The sequence below is a fragment of the Gossypium raimondii genome, chromosome 5 (genome assembly GCF_025698545.1).
Source record: "Gossypium raimondii isolate GPD5lz chromosome 5, ASM2569854v1, whole genome shotgun sequence".
Lineage (NCBI taxonomy): Eukaryota > Viridiplantae > Streptophyta > Magnoliopsida > Malvales > Malvaceae > Gossypium > Gossypium raimondii.
The window spans coordinates 156,858-170,257 of NC_068569.1; the positions used below are offsets into that span (position 1 = coordinate 156,858).

Sequence of the window (13,400 nt, forward strand, 5' to 3'; positions counted from 1 at the left end):
AATTTCTATCAAAATTTGTCCCCATTTACATTCATTCAATTTTTAATGTATATTTTATCAAAAAATTTAATGTATATATTTCTTTTATTATAAGTATATTTTCTATAGTTTATTTCAATTTTGTTTTATTAATCCATTTTACTCCGCCAATATGGTAATTTTATTATTTTTACTCATCGCCTTATTTACTCTTTAATTTGCATTTTAATGTTTTACAAATAAAAAAATTATCTTTAAGTCCCTCATCAAACTTTTTCTTGATGGGTTTTCAATATATACATATCAAACAGGAAAAAGAAATATGGAAATAAGTTGATAATGAAATTATTTAGTGAAATAGTGGATTTCTAATTTTCCACAGGTTCATTCTCAACAATCCTTCCATTTCTTTCTCATATACACAAACTACCATTCAATACTTTGAACCTTCATTATCTCCCTCAAACCGAAGCCTACACAACCATGGTCAGCTTCATCATCTCCCTTTGACAGGCCTTCTGTTGATCTTGGTGACAAGCATTTGCAGGGAACACTGTGGTGTTTTACATGTCTTTTTATTGGTGATTGGTTCACGAACATGTGCCTGTTAGATCAGCATCTTTGATCCCAAAATTTCTAATGCAAGCCTTGTTGACTAAGCGAAACTACGTTGCAGCTATTTCAATGGATTGCAGTCTTGAATAGCAACTGACAAAAGAGAAAGTGAATGCACGTAGCAAGCGAATCCCAGAAGTGCCAATTCCTGCTGATTTTTATGTCCGCAATTGCTAAATATCTAGCTGTATAAATTGAAGAAAAAAAAAAAAAACCTTTTTCGTGTCTCACTATTTTATCATGTTAAATATATATTAAAATTTTCTAATAAAAATAACCAAAAAAGAAATTTGTCCTTTCTTTTCTTTAAATTAACAAGAAATGCAAAATGGAAAAAGCATGAGGGTTCCACAGTATCACCCTCGACATCTAAAAATATTTGAAAAGTAATACATTGATTAAATTATATCACCCCGTGCTAATATATATATTGGTTATTCACATACCATAGCGTTGGATGATGAGTTTATTAATAATTTGATTTTTGTTTCAATATGCAGGGGTGCTACCCAGCTTAACATTCAAGCTGTAAATAAAACTCAAATTCATATGTAGAGGATTTAAAATTTCGAGGGGCCAAATATAAATAAATGATAAAAACATTTCATACAATTTAAGCCATCTACATTTATCAAACTAATCAAATACAAATAAAAGTTATTTAGTTGCACCAATTTATTTATAATAAAATGATTAAAGATTTTATTTGATTATTTTATTTATTTTTCATCAAAGTTTTGGTAATCATATTTAATTGTATATTTATTAACTTATAAACATATTTATTTAATGTTGGTTTAAATGATAAATGATTCCTAAATTAAAGCACTTTTCTCACTTCAACCGTTATGATATGTGTCCTTGAGACAGTTAAAATCATTTAGGAATCAACTTTGTTTAGGAGAATTTTAAGCTTATTGTTAAAGTTTACTCATTAAAGTATTTCACATATTTTTAAAAAAAATAAATAACATGTGGGAACCATGCGTTTGGGGATTTAGTCTAGCTTTTGTAGCTTGTTTTTATTTCTTCTTTGTCACCAAAACAAATTAATCGATTAATTTATGACATCTGTCAAAAATTTTATAATTTTCTTCCATCTCTTCTCTCTCTCTCGCCACATTTTTTTCTTCTTTCATCTACTTCCTTCTATTCACTCTCTCTCTCTCTACTGTTGAAAAGTCTAGTCACATACCAGTTTAAATCTAAAACTTACTATGTTGTTTGGTCTTGTAGCTTTTAGCATGGAAAGATCCATGTCTTGGTTCCTTCCCTTAAGATTGCAGAGATCCTGCAACATAACACACCTTCTCTAGCTTGTATTAATTGGTAATCAAAATAACACTCCTTCTCTAGCATCTTATGTTGAGAAGGATAATGAATCTGTAGATAGAATATCATCGCATTCTTGGCGTTACAGACGACGCACTCAAATCCTGAAGGAAGTTCAGTGGAGAAGTCTAAGAATCCAGGATCTTTAAATATTGGTTCAGTCGAAATCCCTACAACAAATATTCGTACACTTGAAGTTGGTAGGACTGAAGAGCTTTTACACTTGAAATTGTTTTGCATGAAATTGAATGCTGGTGTTGGTGATCAAAAGGATAATATTTTTTCTGTTTAATTTTATAACAGAACGTATTGAATTCTATTGTCAAATGGACATTTGAAGATTGTAAGAGAGAAAATGTAGAAGCTATGGAGGGAAGGAGAGAGAGTGTGTGAGAGAAGGAAGAAGATGAAAGAACAAAAAGCTGTGACGGGAGAGAAGAAAAAGAAAAAATAAAATGATTTTTGAAAATTTTGACAGATGTGATAATTTGATTGGTTCGTTTAAGTATTACTTTTGCAATAAAAAGTTTAAATAGAATAGTGTTATCATTTAAGCCATTAATAAATTTATTTAACTTAAATAGAACAAATATAATTATATATTTGAAATTCTTAAAAACAATTTTTAAAATAGATAAAAGGAATATTAATAGAATTTCATTTTTTTTCAAGTTGCTTAAGACAACAAAAATATGAAAGAAATGGAGTTTCAACACGTGGCATACAATGGTGGGGAGACAGGCGTAGGGTAAAAAAATGTGGTGGCAGAAAGGAAAAAGGGAAGAGGAAGACGTAGTCAACGCACCACAATCCATACCCTTCCCTTTAGGCTTAAACCTTAACAACTGAACCTATTCTTAGCAACTTAAAATTATTGTGTTCCATAATTCCAGGACATCCATATCCCACCACCATCTCCCCCTTCTCTCTCTTTCCCCCCATACACTCCATTTTTCTAATATTCCGCACTCGGATTGCTGCTCCCCTGGTGAAGGGCGCGCACACCGGTGCGTGTTCCCCCCCCCCCAACGTCCTCCGCCATCGCCATCGTCATCGTCATCGTCATGGCCTTTAACCTCCCACTTTTCTTCCTCCTTTTTTTCTTGCCTTTTGTTTTTCCTTCTTACGCTTTGCCCGAGTCCGATATCCTTCTCAAGTTCAAATCTACCTTAAACAATGCCTCTGCCTTGAAGAGTTGGGACAGCAATCCCCAACCTCCATGCAATGGCCCAACTGCCAATTGGATCGGCGTTCTTTGCAATCATGGCGCCATTTGGGGTCTCAAACTCGAGGCTATGGGACTTTCCGGCTCCATTGATGTCAATACCTTAAAAGACCTGCCCAACTTGACTACCTTAAGCTTTATGAACAATAGTTTCAATGGTCCTATTCCCGAGTTGAACAAACTTAAAGAACTCAGATCCGCTTATTTATCCTTCAACAAATTTTCTGGACAAATTCCTGCCAATGCCTTTGATGGTTTGATTTTGATCAAGAAATTGCATCTATCCCAAAATCAGTTAACGGGTGCAATTCCTGCCTCTTTGGCCACCTTGCCCAAGCTTACGGAGCTTAAACTTGACGGCAACCAGTTTTCGGGTAAAATACCTGACTTTAGACTTCCCATTCAAACGCTGGATCTCTCAAATAATCAATTGGAGGGTCCTATACCAGCAAGCCTTAGTAAGATGGACGCCCAAGTTTTTGCAGGTGTCTATTACTGCCACTCAATCTTCCCTTTTCATTTATTTACGCCAATTTATCTAATTAAGATTACAGGAGGGAAATAGCTAGAAATGGAATAAGATAAATGAAGGTTTTTTCTTTTTGTCTTTATTACGATGATGAAGAAGCAAAGTAATCCTTGTTGTATTTCTTTTTACCCAAAAATAACGAACCATTTCATGCAGACCATATAACTAGAGAGACAGAGTAAAAATTTTATGGTTCGATCACCTCGTTGGCTGTATCATGTATGGAATATTAATGCATGATAGAAATACTAAGATTAATTCCTACCTCACGTCACGTGCCTATAGAAAAGTGTGTCTTAAGTTATACATACATACATACAGATTACAATTCTCCATTATTACAGGCAATAAGGGGCTGTGTGGTGGACCATTGAAGGCGTGTGAGTCCCCCGGTGGATCAAACTCTACTTCCAACGATGGGTCCGGTTCCGGTTCCGGTTCTGGTTCCGATTCCGGTTCCGGTTCCGGTTCCGGTTCTGGTTACGATTCCGGTTCCGGTTCCGGTTCCAGCTCCAAGAAGCCACCAATATGGATGATAGCGATCCTGGTGGTAGTTGGGGTGTTGATAGTAGTGGCCATATTTGCAGTGATGATGATGAAACGACAGAGAAAGCAGGAAGCAACGCCATCATCAGTGGAGGCCCCACCATCAAATGTGCGAGCAAAAGGGTACAAGGGAGAAAAACACGGGTCGCCAGGCAACTCAAGGAATGGAAAGAGGGCTCCCGAGGCGACTGTTAAACTTACATTCGTGAGGGATGATAGAGAGAGGTTTGATTTGCCAGACTTGCTAAAAGCCTCGGCCGAGGTATTGGGAAGTGGATCCTTTGGGTCATCGTTTAAGGCTGCTCTGTCAATTGGGCCTGTGGTGGTGGTGAAGAGGTATAAACAGATGAACAACGCTGGGAAAGAAGAGTTCCTTGAGCATATGAGGAGGATAGGGAGACTGACCCATGAAAACTTGCTTCCTCTCGTCGCCTATTACTATAGGAAGGAAGAGAAGCTCCTTGTCTCCGATTTTGTTAAAAATGGAAGCTTGGCAGTGCATCTCCACGGTTAGTTCAATTATCTAATTATTTCTCTTGTTTAATTAATTTTATTACCAATTTAGATTTAGACTATATAGACAGTAGGGTGAATGAATGAATGTTTCAGGTCGCAAATCCACGGGGCATCCAACGCTGGATTGGCCAACTCGATTGAAGATCGTGAAAGGAGTAGCCAAGGGGCTGGCATACCTGCACAAGGAATTGCCTAGCTTGATAGTGCCCCACGGACACCTGAAATCCTCAAATGTTCTCCTCAATGAAACCTGTGAACCCCTCCTCACGGATTACGGCCTGATACCTATAATCAACCAGGAAAGTGCAAAGAAACTGATGGTGGCTTATAAGTCACCAGAATATGCGCAACAAGGCAAAATTACAAGAAAGAGCGACGTATGGGCTCTTGGAATATTGATATTAGAGTTATTAACGGGAATGTTCCCCGGAAACTTCAAGGGCAAGGAGAGTGATCATCATCAGGAAGAGGATTTGGCAAATTGGGTGAAGTCGGTTGTTGGTGATCAAGAAAGGCCGTCCAAGGATATGGAGGTGTTCGACAAAGAGATGGGAACAATAAATGACAGTGATGGGGAATTGATGCAAGATCTGTTAAAGATAGGATTGAGTTGCTGTGAAGAAGATGTGGAGAAGAGATTAGATTTAAAAGATGCTGTTGGGAGAATTGAAGAATTAAAGCGCAAGGATGATGATGGTGCATCCAAGGCCGGCCAGTGAGGATGGCAACAAATATAACATCGACGATAACTTCTTTTAATTCCCGCCCACTACATATACCCTTTTTTACTCCAAGAGTCGACCAAATATAATCTCTCTTTTATCTTTGGTTTCTTTATTTTGTGGGGGACTACTTCAAGTTGAAGGCCACAACCTTACTGAATTTATTTGAGATTTGGAGTTCAAAGCATTTAATTTTGTTTTTCTCATCGCTAGATTTCCTTAGGATTGATGATATTATTATATATAGCCTGCACCTGCAGTTTCTTGCCCTTTTTTTTCTCTCCATAAATATCATCATATGTTGTACCCATACTACAATATCTAAATCACTTTTTTTAATTTAATTTCCTTAAATTAATTAAGATACTATGACTAAGTTATTTTAATATATATACATCCATACTAGTTTATAGATAGATTTTTTTCTTTATTTTCGCACCAATAACATCTTTTTCTTCTCCTATGTTGTTAAACAATTATTATAAATGATTTAAAATATTTTAATCCAACTTTTACCTATTATTGAATTTGACTATATATAATATTATTGTTTTCCAGTAACTTTGTTCCTCTAACATAACATCATTTTCCGTAACTATGATTCATATATTATACTGTAAGAATACAACCGACTAACTATTTCTTCTTTCGAAAACCTATACTATCTTCAAGTATTTGAGTGTAAAACAAGCATAGTGATTTAATTAAATTAAATAAATAAAATCAAGTTTTCTTTGAATTTCAATATTTGCCTTTTAAGAATGAAGTAATAATTATATCACAAAATAGCCTATAATCAAAGATGATACAAGTGATTTATTCAAAAGAAAGAGAATATGATATATATAAGTGATAATAGCAAAACCCGATTTAATTACTTTATGAACAAGCTTAGAATAATAATAATTATAGTTTTATCATTATATATATATATATATATATAGGTATTGGTCTAAATTTGGAGGGTCCCTCCCGACCAAGATTGGTAGTTAAAGGAGTTGGTAAGTTAGTGGGTAATTAGTTTTGGAGAAAACAAACAAAACTAGCAAAACTTCCCTTGGGCACAGATAGATGATAGAGGATATATGTATATACATATGCTTGAGGAGAGGTAATTGATTAAAGTAGCAAAAAATAATTAAGATGGCGAAAAGAAATGGAGAAAAGAGAAACGAGAGCGTGGCAGTGGCAGTGGCAGTGGCAGTGGCAATAGACAAGGACAAGGGAAGCCAACATGCATTGAAATGGGCGGTGGATCATCTCATATCTAGGGGTCAATCAATCACTCTTCTCCATGTCAAAACCAAACCTTCTTCCATCCCCACCCCAAGTATACCTATCTACCTTTTGCTTTTATATATATATATAAAGAATTATATAGAGATACTAATGCTTGCATGCAGGTGGGAGCCACGTAAAAATGAGTGATGTGAACGACGAAGTTGCAAAGGCATATAAACAACAACTGGAGAGCCAAGCCAAGGAGGTGTTTCTACCTTTCCGATGCTTCTGCTCACGGAAGGACGTACGTACTTTTTTTCTTTCCGAATAAACCTAAGCTAGGTAGTTAATTTATGGATGCATGTGGTTTTGCAACAGATCAAATGTAATGAAGTCATACTGGAAGACACGGACATCTCTAAAGCCTTAATTGATTATGTCTCATCCTTTCCAATCGAGACTCTAGTACTTGGCGCACCCTCAAGAAGCGGCTTTGTTAGGTACCTAATTAAACCAATTAATTAAGTCGGCTGTGCTAGATTTGCATGCATATCCTCAACTCAACTCAAATAATATTATTATTGCAGAAGGTTCAGGACAGCGGAGGTTACAACTAATGTCTCAAAAGGGGCTCCCGATTACTGCACTATATATGTGATTGGCAAAGGAAAGATCTCGTCAGTGCGATCCGCTTCTGCTCCCCCTCCCCCGCGTCCTCAGTCTCAGCCTCTGTTGCAACCCCAACCCAATAATAACATTCCCGACCCAACGGAATCTCCTTCTTCCGCTCGCGCTGTTGTTAACCCCAGACACAGAGGTTTTTTAGCATCATCCATCACCATTCCTGCCTTTTCTTTCTTTCTATATATATAATACTAAGCCTAGCTCCTTGGTGATTTTTATTCCGTAACAGCACCCCAGAGACCCCATAATCCACATCGCAACCTGCATGAAGAAGCAGAAATCAAGTCACCCTTCACAAGAGCACGAAATGTGATGAAATATGAGCCCCCGACTCCTGAATCTGACATCTCATTCGTAAGCAGTGGAAAGCCGAGCAGCGATACCATGTTCTCTTCTACATCTGACAATATGGAATTTGGAAATCCCCCCCGGCTTTCCAGCTGCTCCGATTTTGACAACAGAAGCATGGCCTCCTCCGTGGATTTCAGTTCCCAGTACAATTTCTCATTTTGCTCCGAGGAAAGTGGTAGGACATCCTGGTCATCTCATAACATGGTAAGCATTAAATATATATATTCCTTTCATTTCATCATCATTAACTGCTCAAACTTAATTAACTATTGAGATGGATGCATGCCACAGGATGATGTGGAAGCTGAGATGAGAAGACTGAAACAGGAGCTCAAGCAGACCATGGATATGTACAGTGCAGCCTGCAAGGAAGCACTCTCAGCAAAGAAGAAGGTACCTACCTATCTACCAACAATATATATCTAATCTAAATCCTAAAATTCTGATTCAACACTCTGATTACAGGCAATGGAACTTCAGAGCTGGAAAATGCAAGAAGAGCAAAAGAAAGAAGAGGCACGAGTAGCTGAGAAAGCTGCACTCTCACTTGCAGAAACGGAGAAAGCCAAGTGTAATGCAGCCATTGAGGCAGCCCAAGCAGCCCAACGAATTGCTGAACTAGAAGCTCAAAAGAGCACGAATATAGAAAGGAAAGCCAACATAGATGATGCTGATGATGATGACATGAATATGGCATTAAATGGTTTCGGACACCATCTCATGTACCGAAAATACACCATTGAAGAGATTGAAATAGCAACAGACAATTTCTCTCCATCTCGCAAAATAGGAGAAGGAGGTTATGGGCCTGTGTACCACAGTAACCTGGACCACACCCCGGTGGCAATAAAAGTTCTACGTCCAGATGCAACCCAAGGACAATCACAGTTTCAGCAAGAGGTATGTATATATGTAATTAAATGTTTATTAGTGATATATATAGATGGAGTAAAGGCATTTAGTAAGAATGTGATGGAACTATGTAGGTTGAAGTGTTAAGCTGCATACGACATCCAAACATGGTCCTTCTCCTTGGAGCCTGCCCAGAGTATGGGTGCCTAGTCTATGAATACATGGCGAATGGAAGCTTAGAAGATCGACTGTTTATGCACAACAACAGTCCCGTACTTCCATGGCAAATAAGATTTCGAATAGCCGCAGAGATTGCGACGGGTCTCCTTTTTCTCCACCATACCAAACCGAAGCCACTTGTGCACCGTGACCTTAAACCCGCCAATATATTGCTAGATCACAATTATGTGAGCAAGATTAGCGATGTTGGGCTAGCTAGACTTGTTCCTCCATCAGTTGCCAACTCTGTAACTCAGTATCGTATGACGTCAGCAGCAGGAACATTCTGTTACATAGATCCTGAATATCAGCAAACTGGAATGCTAGGGATAAAGTCTGATGTCTACTCCCTGGGGATCATGCTTTTACAAATAATAACAGCTAAGCCACCAATGGGTTTGGCTCATCGTGTTGAGAATGCCATCGAGGAGGGAAGTTTTGCTGAGATACTAGACCCTGCTGTCACTGACTGGCCATTGGAAGAGGCCTTGAGCTTTGCTAAGTTAGCCCTTAAGTGTGCGGAACTGAGACGAAGAGACAGACCCGATCTGGGACAGGTTGTGTTGCCACATCTTATCAAGCTGAGAGATCTTGCAGAGTCGAACATGCCTTTTATGACGTTTGGAGGTAGTGCAGGGCCTTCCCCAAATAACACCCAAGTTTCCACCTCCTCGATGCTGCAGGTATACTCTCTCATTAATGTCACCCAAAACAAGCTTTATATTTATATTTTGATTAATTTGGTGCTCGCTTCTTAGGATTTTCTTAATCAACCTCCACAGTTCTTGCATTCTGAATGCGATAGCATAAGCAGCGGCTCAGACTAATTATTGTTGTTTCCTTAAAAAGACACCACCATCATCATCTAAGTGAGCATCAACGTACGGCTCCTGTTTTAGTTACCTGTTTATATCTAGCTTCTTCACACTAATTGTTTGCTTTCTTTTTTGTGGGTGTGTGTGTGTGCAGTTAGAATAGAAAGAGTGCAGTGCAGGCTTATGGAACTAGCACAACTAGCTAGGGGAGCTCAATTTCGCCATCAAACAACATTCTGGAATTCCATTACATTGTTATTTTAGAATATTTACGAAACTCTACTCTACAGGAAACTGTACGCTTCAATTTACACGATGCCACTCAATCTTATACTAAGTTATAAAAAGGTGTATAAAACTATTTTGTTATTTTTACATTAGTGTGAAATTTATTCCGAATTTATTCAAGGAAAAATATTTGCTCTACCAAACCGCAAGCATACTTCATCTCGCTGTAAGTCGTACAACTTTCACATACTGCATTAACATTGATACAATAAACTCACATCAATATATCTACTCATACTTTCTACATCAACATTCCATTTCTTCACTTCTCATCATGTTTCTCCTTCAAACTTATCTGATAAAACCAACAATGAACGGTTATGGCATTGAACACTAATTGTCAAATTTCTAAGCTATCTAGTCTAAACCACCTCTGCTTAAACTTTTAACAATTCAATTCCTTATCACTTGCCACTTCAATATGGTAATTCAGACATCACATATGACTATGGAATTGAGCAAAGGATCAGAGGCTCCACTAATAGTTGCACCTTTGTTTTTAACGAGCACCAAATACTCCAGAGCTTTCTTTGTAATGGTCTCACCTGGGATCATTACAGGTATACCTGGCGGATATGGACATATGAGTTCCCCACAAATTTTCCCAAGACTCTCTCCAATTGCCACTTTCCTTTTTCTTGCAAAGAAGGCTTCTCTAGGATTAAGACACACAGTAATATCAGAAAATGGTGCTGAACCACAATGGTCCTCTATTTGGCCTTTTATTTTTTCAAATGACAACAAGGACGCTTCAGATAGATTCTTTATTCCACATGCAAGCCTCTGGATATGGTCCCTACAAGTTCCAAGGTTTATGGCAAAAGTAATAGATCGAGTACCAACCAGTTCAGAGATGACCCCTTGATCGCTATATAAGGTTTCATCTGCTTCAAAACCAGATAAACCTAGCTGCCAGAACCCAAATGTAAGCCTCAACGGATCAATGACAGGGAAGTTAGAAAATCCGAGTGTGCCAAGCATTGAAATTCCTGGAATATTTCTTATAAGGTTTTTAGTTTCAAGTGCCAAATCTAATGCATTATTGAAAATGCTGCCTGGTTTTTCACTTAGCTGAGCTCTAGCTGCATCTAGAGATGCCAAAAGCAGATAACTAGGACTAGTGCTTTGAAGGGTTTGAAGGCATCTACAGATTCTTTCTCTGTCTACAATATTCCCAGACATATGTAACATTGATGACTGTGTGAGAGAGCAGAGGACTTTGTGAGTAGATTGCACAGCCAGATCAGCTCCTTGCTGGAGGGCCGAGGAGGGTAGCTGGGGATGAAATCCAAAGTGTGCTCCATGAGCCTCATCAACGATCACAGGGATTTCATAAGAATGGCATAGCTTTGAAATGTCAGTCAAGTTGCTACAAATACCGTGGTAAGTGGGCGAAGTGATGAAAACTGCACCTACTTTTTGACCTTCCATATGCAACTCCTCGATTGCTTTCTCTATCTGTAAAAATATTTACACCAAGTTATATTTCAACATGGAAAAATATTTTTTAAGAAAAAGAAAAGAACGTAATAACTAAACAAACATTTCAACAGCATTAAGTAGAACGCTAGCTACCAGAATTGAGAATAGTTTGGAGACTAACCTGGGATAAAGTAACACCAGCAGTAATATCCCAAAGGCAATCATAGTCAGGGATAATATATTTGGGAATGACACCAGATAATACGATAGCAGAAATGGCAGATATATGAGAATTCCGAGGTAGAATTAAATAATCTCCAGGGGAGCAAGTTGCCAGGATTGCTGCTTGGATTCCACAGGTGGTACCTCCAACAAGAAACCATGTCTCTGAGGATCCAAACAGCTTGGCAGCTAGCTTTTGTGCCTCTAAAATGGGGCCCTCTGGAGAAAATAGGTTGTCAAGTTCGGGAAGCTCAGGTAAATCGTGAATGAAGGGCTTCAAACCAATGAGATGAACTAAGGATGAGGGTGCAGCCCGACCCCTGTTATGTCCTGGAAAATGAAAAGTAGCAGCGTTTTGGTGAGCGCAAGTTTTCAAGGCACTAACCAATGGAGGGATGCTATTTGGTTGAGCAATCTCGGAGTTGGTAATTAGGATTCTGTCTCTGGTGCTTCCTGCATCTTGCTGCTTCTTTCGTGGCTCTATCACTCTTCTTTCCTGCAACATATGTCAAGTGTTTTCGTCGCAGACAAACTGAAATCTTTTACTAGTTTGTTTCGAGTGAGCATGAAATTAAAACCTGGACCTCCTAATCTTCTTCTTACCTTTATATCTAAAATTGATGGCAATATACTGAAAGTGAATTCATACAAATAAAAATATGAATCCCATCCCCATCCCCATCCAAGTAGTGAAGCATAATTAATTCCCCAAACTCCCGAACTTGGATTATCACAAATGCGATGACGAAAACAGGTGCATTCGTTGCAGAAAGGATTAAAGAAAAAGAAACCGACCTTAGAAGCGAGAATTGTTGTGGACCACGAATTGGGCAGCAGCAGACAGCTCTGGCACAAAAATGGAAGTGGATGAGTTGAAATTTGGATTTACTATCAATTATTTAGAAAAATTCGAAATTTTGAAAAAGTCGAACGAAACCATTGAGAGGGAAATTGGGCGAGGCGAGGGAGCAGCAGTCACCGCCTATCCGTCCGTCTGAGGTTAGATTATCCACTCCCGCCTGCGCTTACTTTTTAACTACTTTTATGTACAAATTCTAATGTGAAAATTAGGGGAAATATCAATTTCAAAGAAAAATTAGTGGATTTTTTAAATTTAAAGAAATAAGGTTGATTTTGCGAGAGGTGTGTCACTCACAAGCGCCTAGGGCAGCAAGCATCCTGCTTACAACTTTTTTTTTTTAAATTTAATGATAAACGATTAGAAAATTGTAATTGTTGATTTCTTAATCATTCGACAAATGACCAAAAATTAAAAAAATCTTTAATTTTCTCTTAATTTTCTATACTAACTGTTAGTAATTTCCTGATTTTATTCTACTTTCATCATCACAAAGATTTCAGGTAAAATAAGACAATTTTTTATTTGTCTATTTTTAATAGGTTTAACCATAATTTTGTATTAAATAAATGGTTAATTTAGTGGTAATTTTATAATATTTTAAATTTTAGTTTATTTTATTGTCTAAATTAATTAATCTTATTTGATTTGATAAACGTTACCGATTTTATAAATGTCAACCCTTCTAATTCGTTTGGATCACAAGCACATATTTAGTATTAAATTACAAATGGTAAGAAACTATTATTATTTTTTATTTTAATTAATATCATTATTAAGTTGTTAATATTATTATATTTTTAAATTTTTTATATTTATATAATCAAGACAAAAATTGATTTATTGAAACATATATACGCAATTTAAGTGCAAGAGCACCATGTATTATTGAAAAAGGCCGGATTCTTTCACGTCTTATATGCTCAACTAGATAAATTGGATCCCACGCTTATTAGTGCTTTACTAGAAAGATGAAGAACCGAAACACAAACATTCCATCATC

The 13,400-nt window shown here is 37.4% G+C and overlaps 3 protein-coding genes across 3 annotated transcripts; 2 read left to right on the top strand and 1 right to left on the bottom strand.

Annotated features, from left to right (window-relative positions):
• Positions 1–2,784: 2,784 nt before the first annotated feature.
• On the top strand, positions 2,785–5,828 carry LOC105768659 (pollen receptor-like kinase 4). The gene is made up of 3 exons (XM_012588724.2): positions 2,785–3,636; positions 4,025–4,735; positions 4,836–5,828. The coding sequence occupies exons 1-3, from the start codon at positions 2,991–2,993 to the stop codon at positions 5,459–5,461; spliced, it is 1,983 nt and encodes a 660-aa protein (XP_012444178.1). The 5' UTR covers positions 2,785–2,990; the 3' UTR covers positions 5,462–5,828.
• Positions 5,829–6,879: 1,051 nt separating this feature from the next.
• On the top strand, positions 6,880–9,685 carry LOC105768658 (U-box domain-containing protein 35). Its single transcript, XM_052631558.1, is given in 6 exon segments — positions 6,880–6,989; positions 7,064–7,185; positions 7,273–7,502; positions 7,599–8,113; positions 8,186–8,620; positions 8,707–9,685. Coding segments are annotated over 6 exon segments (2,250 nt in total). The 5' UTR covers positions 6,880–6,884; the 3' UTR covers positions 9,550–9,685.
• A 338-nt stretch (positions 9,686–10,023) lies between these two features.
• LOC105768660 (uncharacterized) lies at positions 10,024–12,634 on the bottom strand. The gene is made up of 4 exons (XM_012588725.2): positions 12,476–12,634; positions 12,334–12,384; positions 11,498–12,034; positions 10,024–11,352 (listed from the first exon to the last, which is right to left on the bottom strand). Exons 1-4 carry the CDS (start codon positions 12,476–12,478, stop codon positions 10,324–10,326), a joined length of 1,620 nt encoding a protein of 539 aa, XP_012444179.1. The 5' UTR covers positions 12,479–12,634; the 3' UTR covers positions 10,024–10,323.
• Positions 12,635–13,400: the final 766 nt, after the last annotated feature.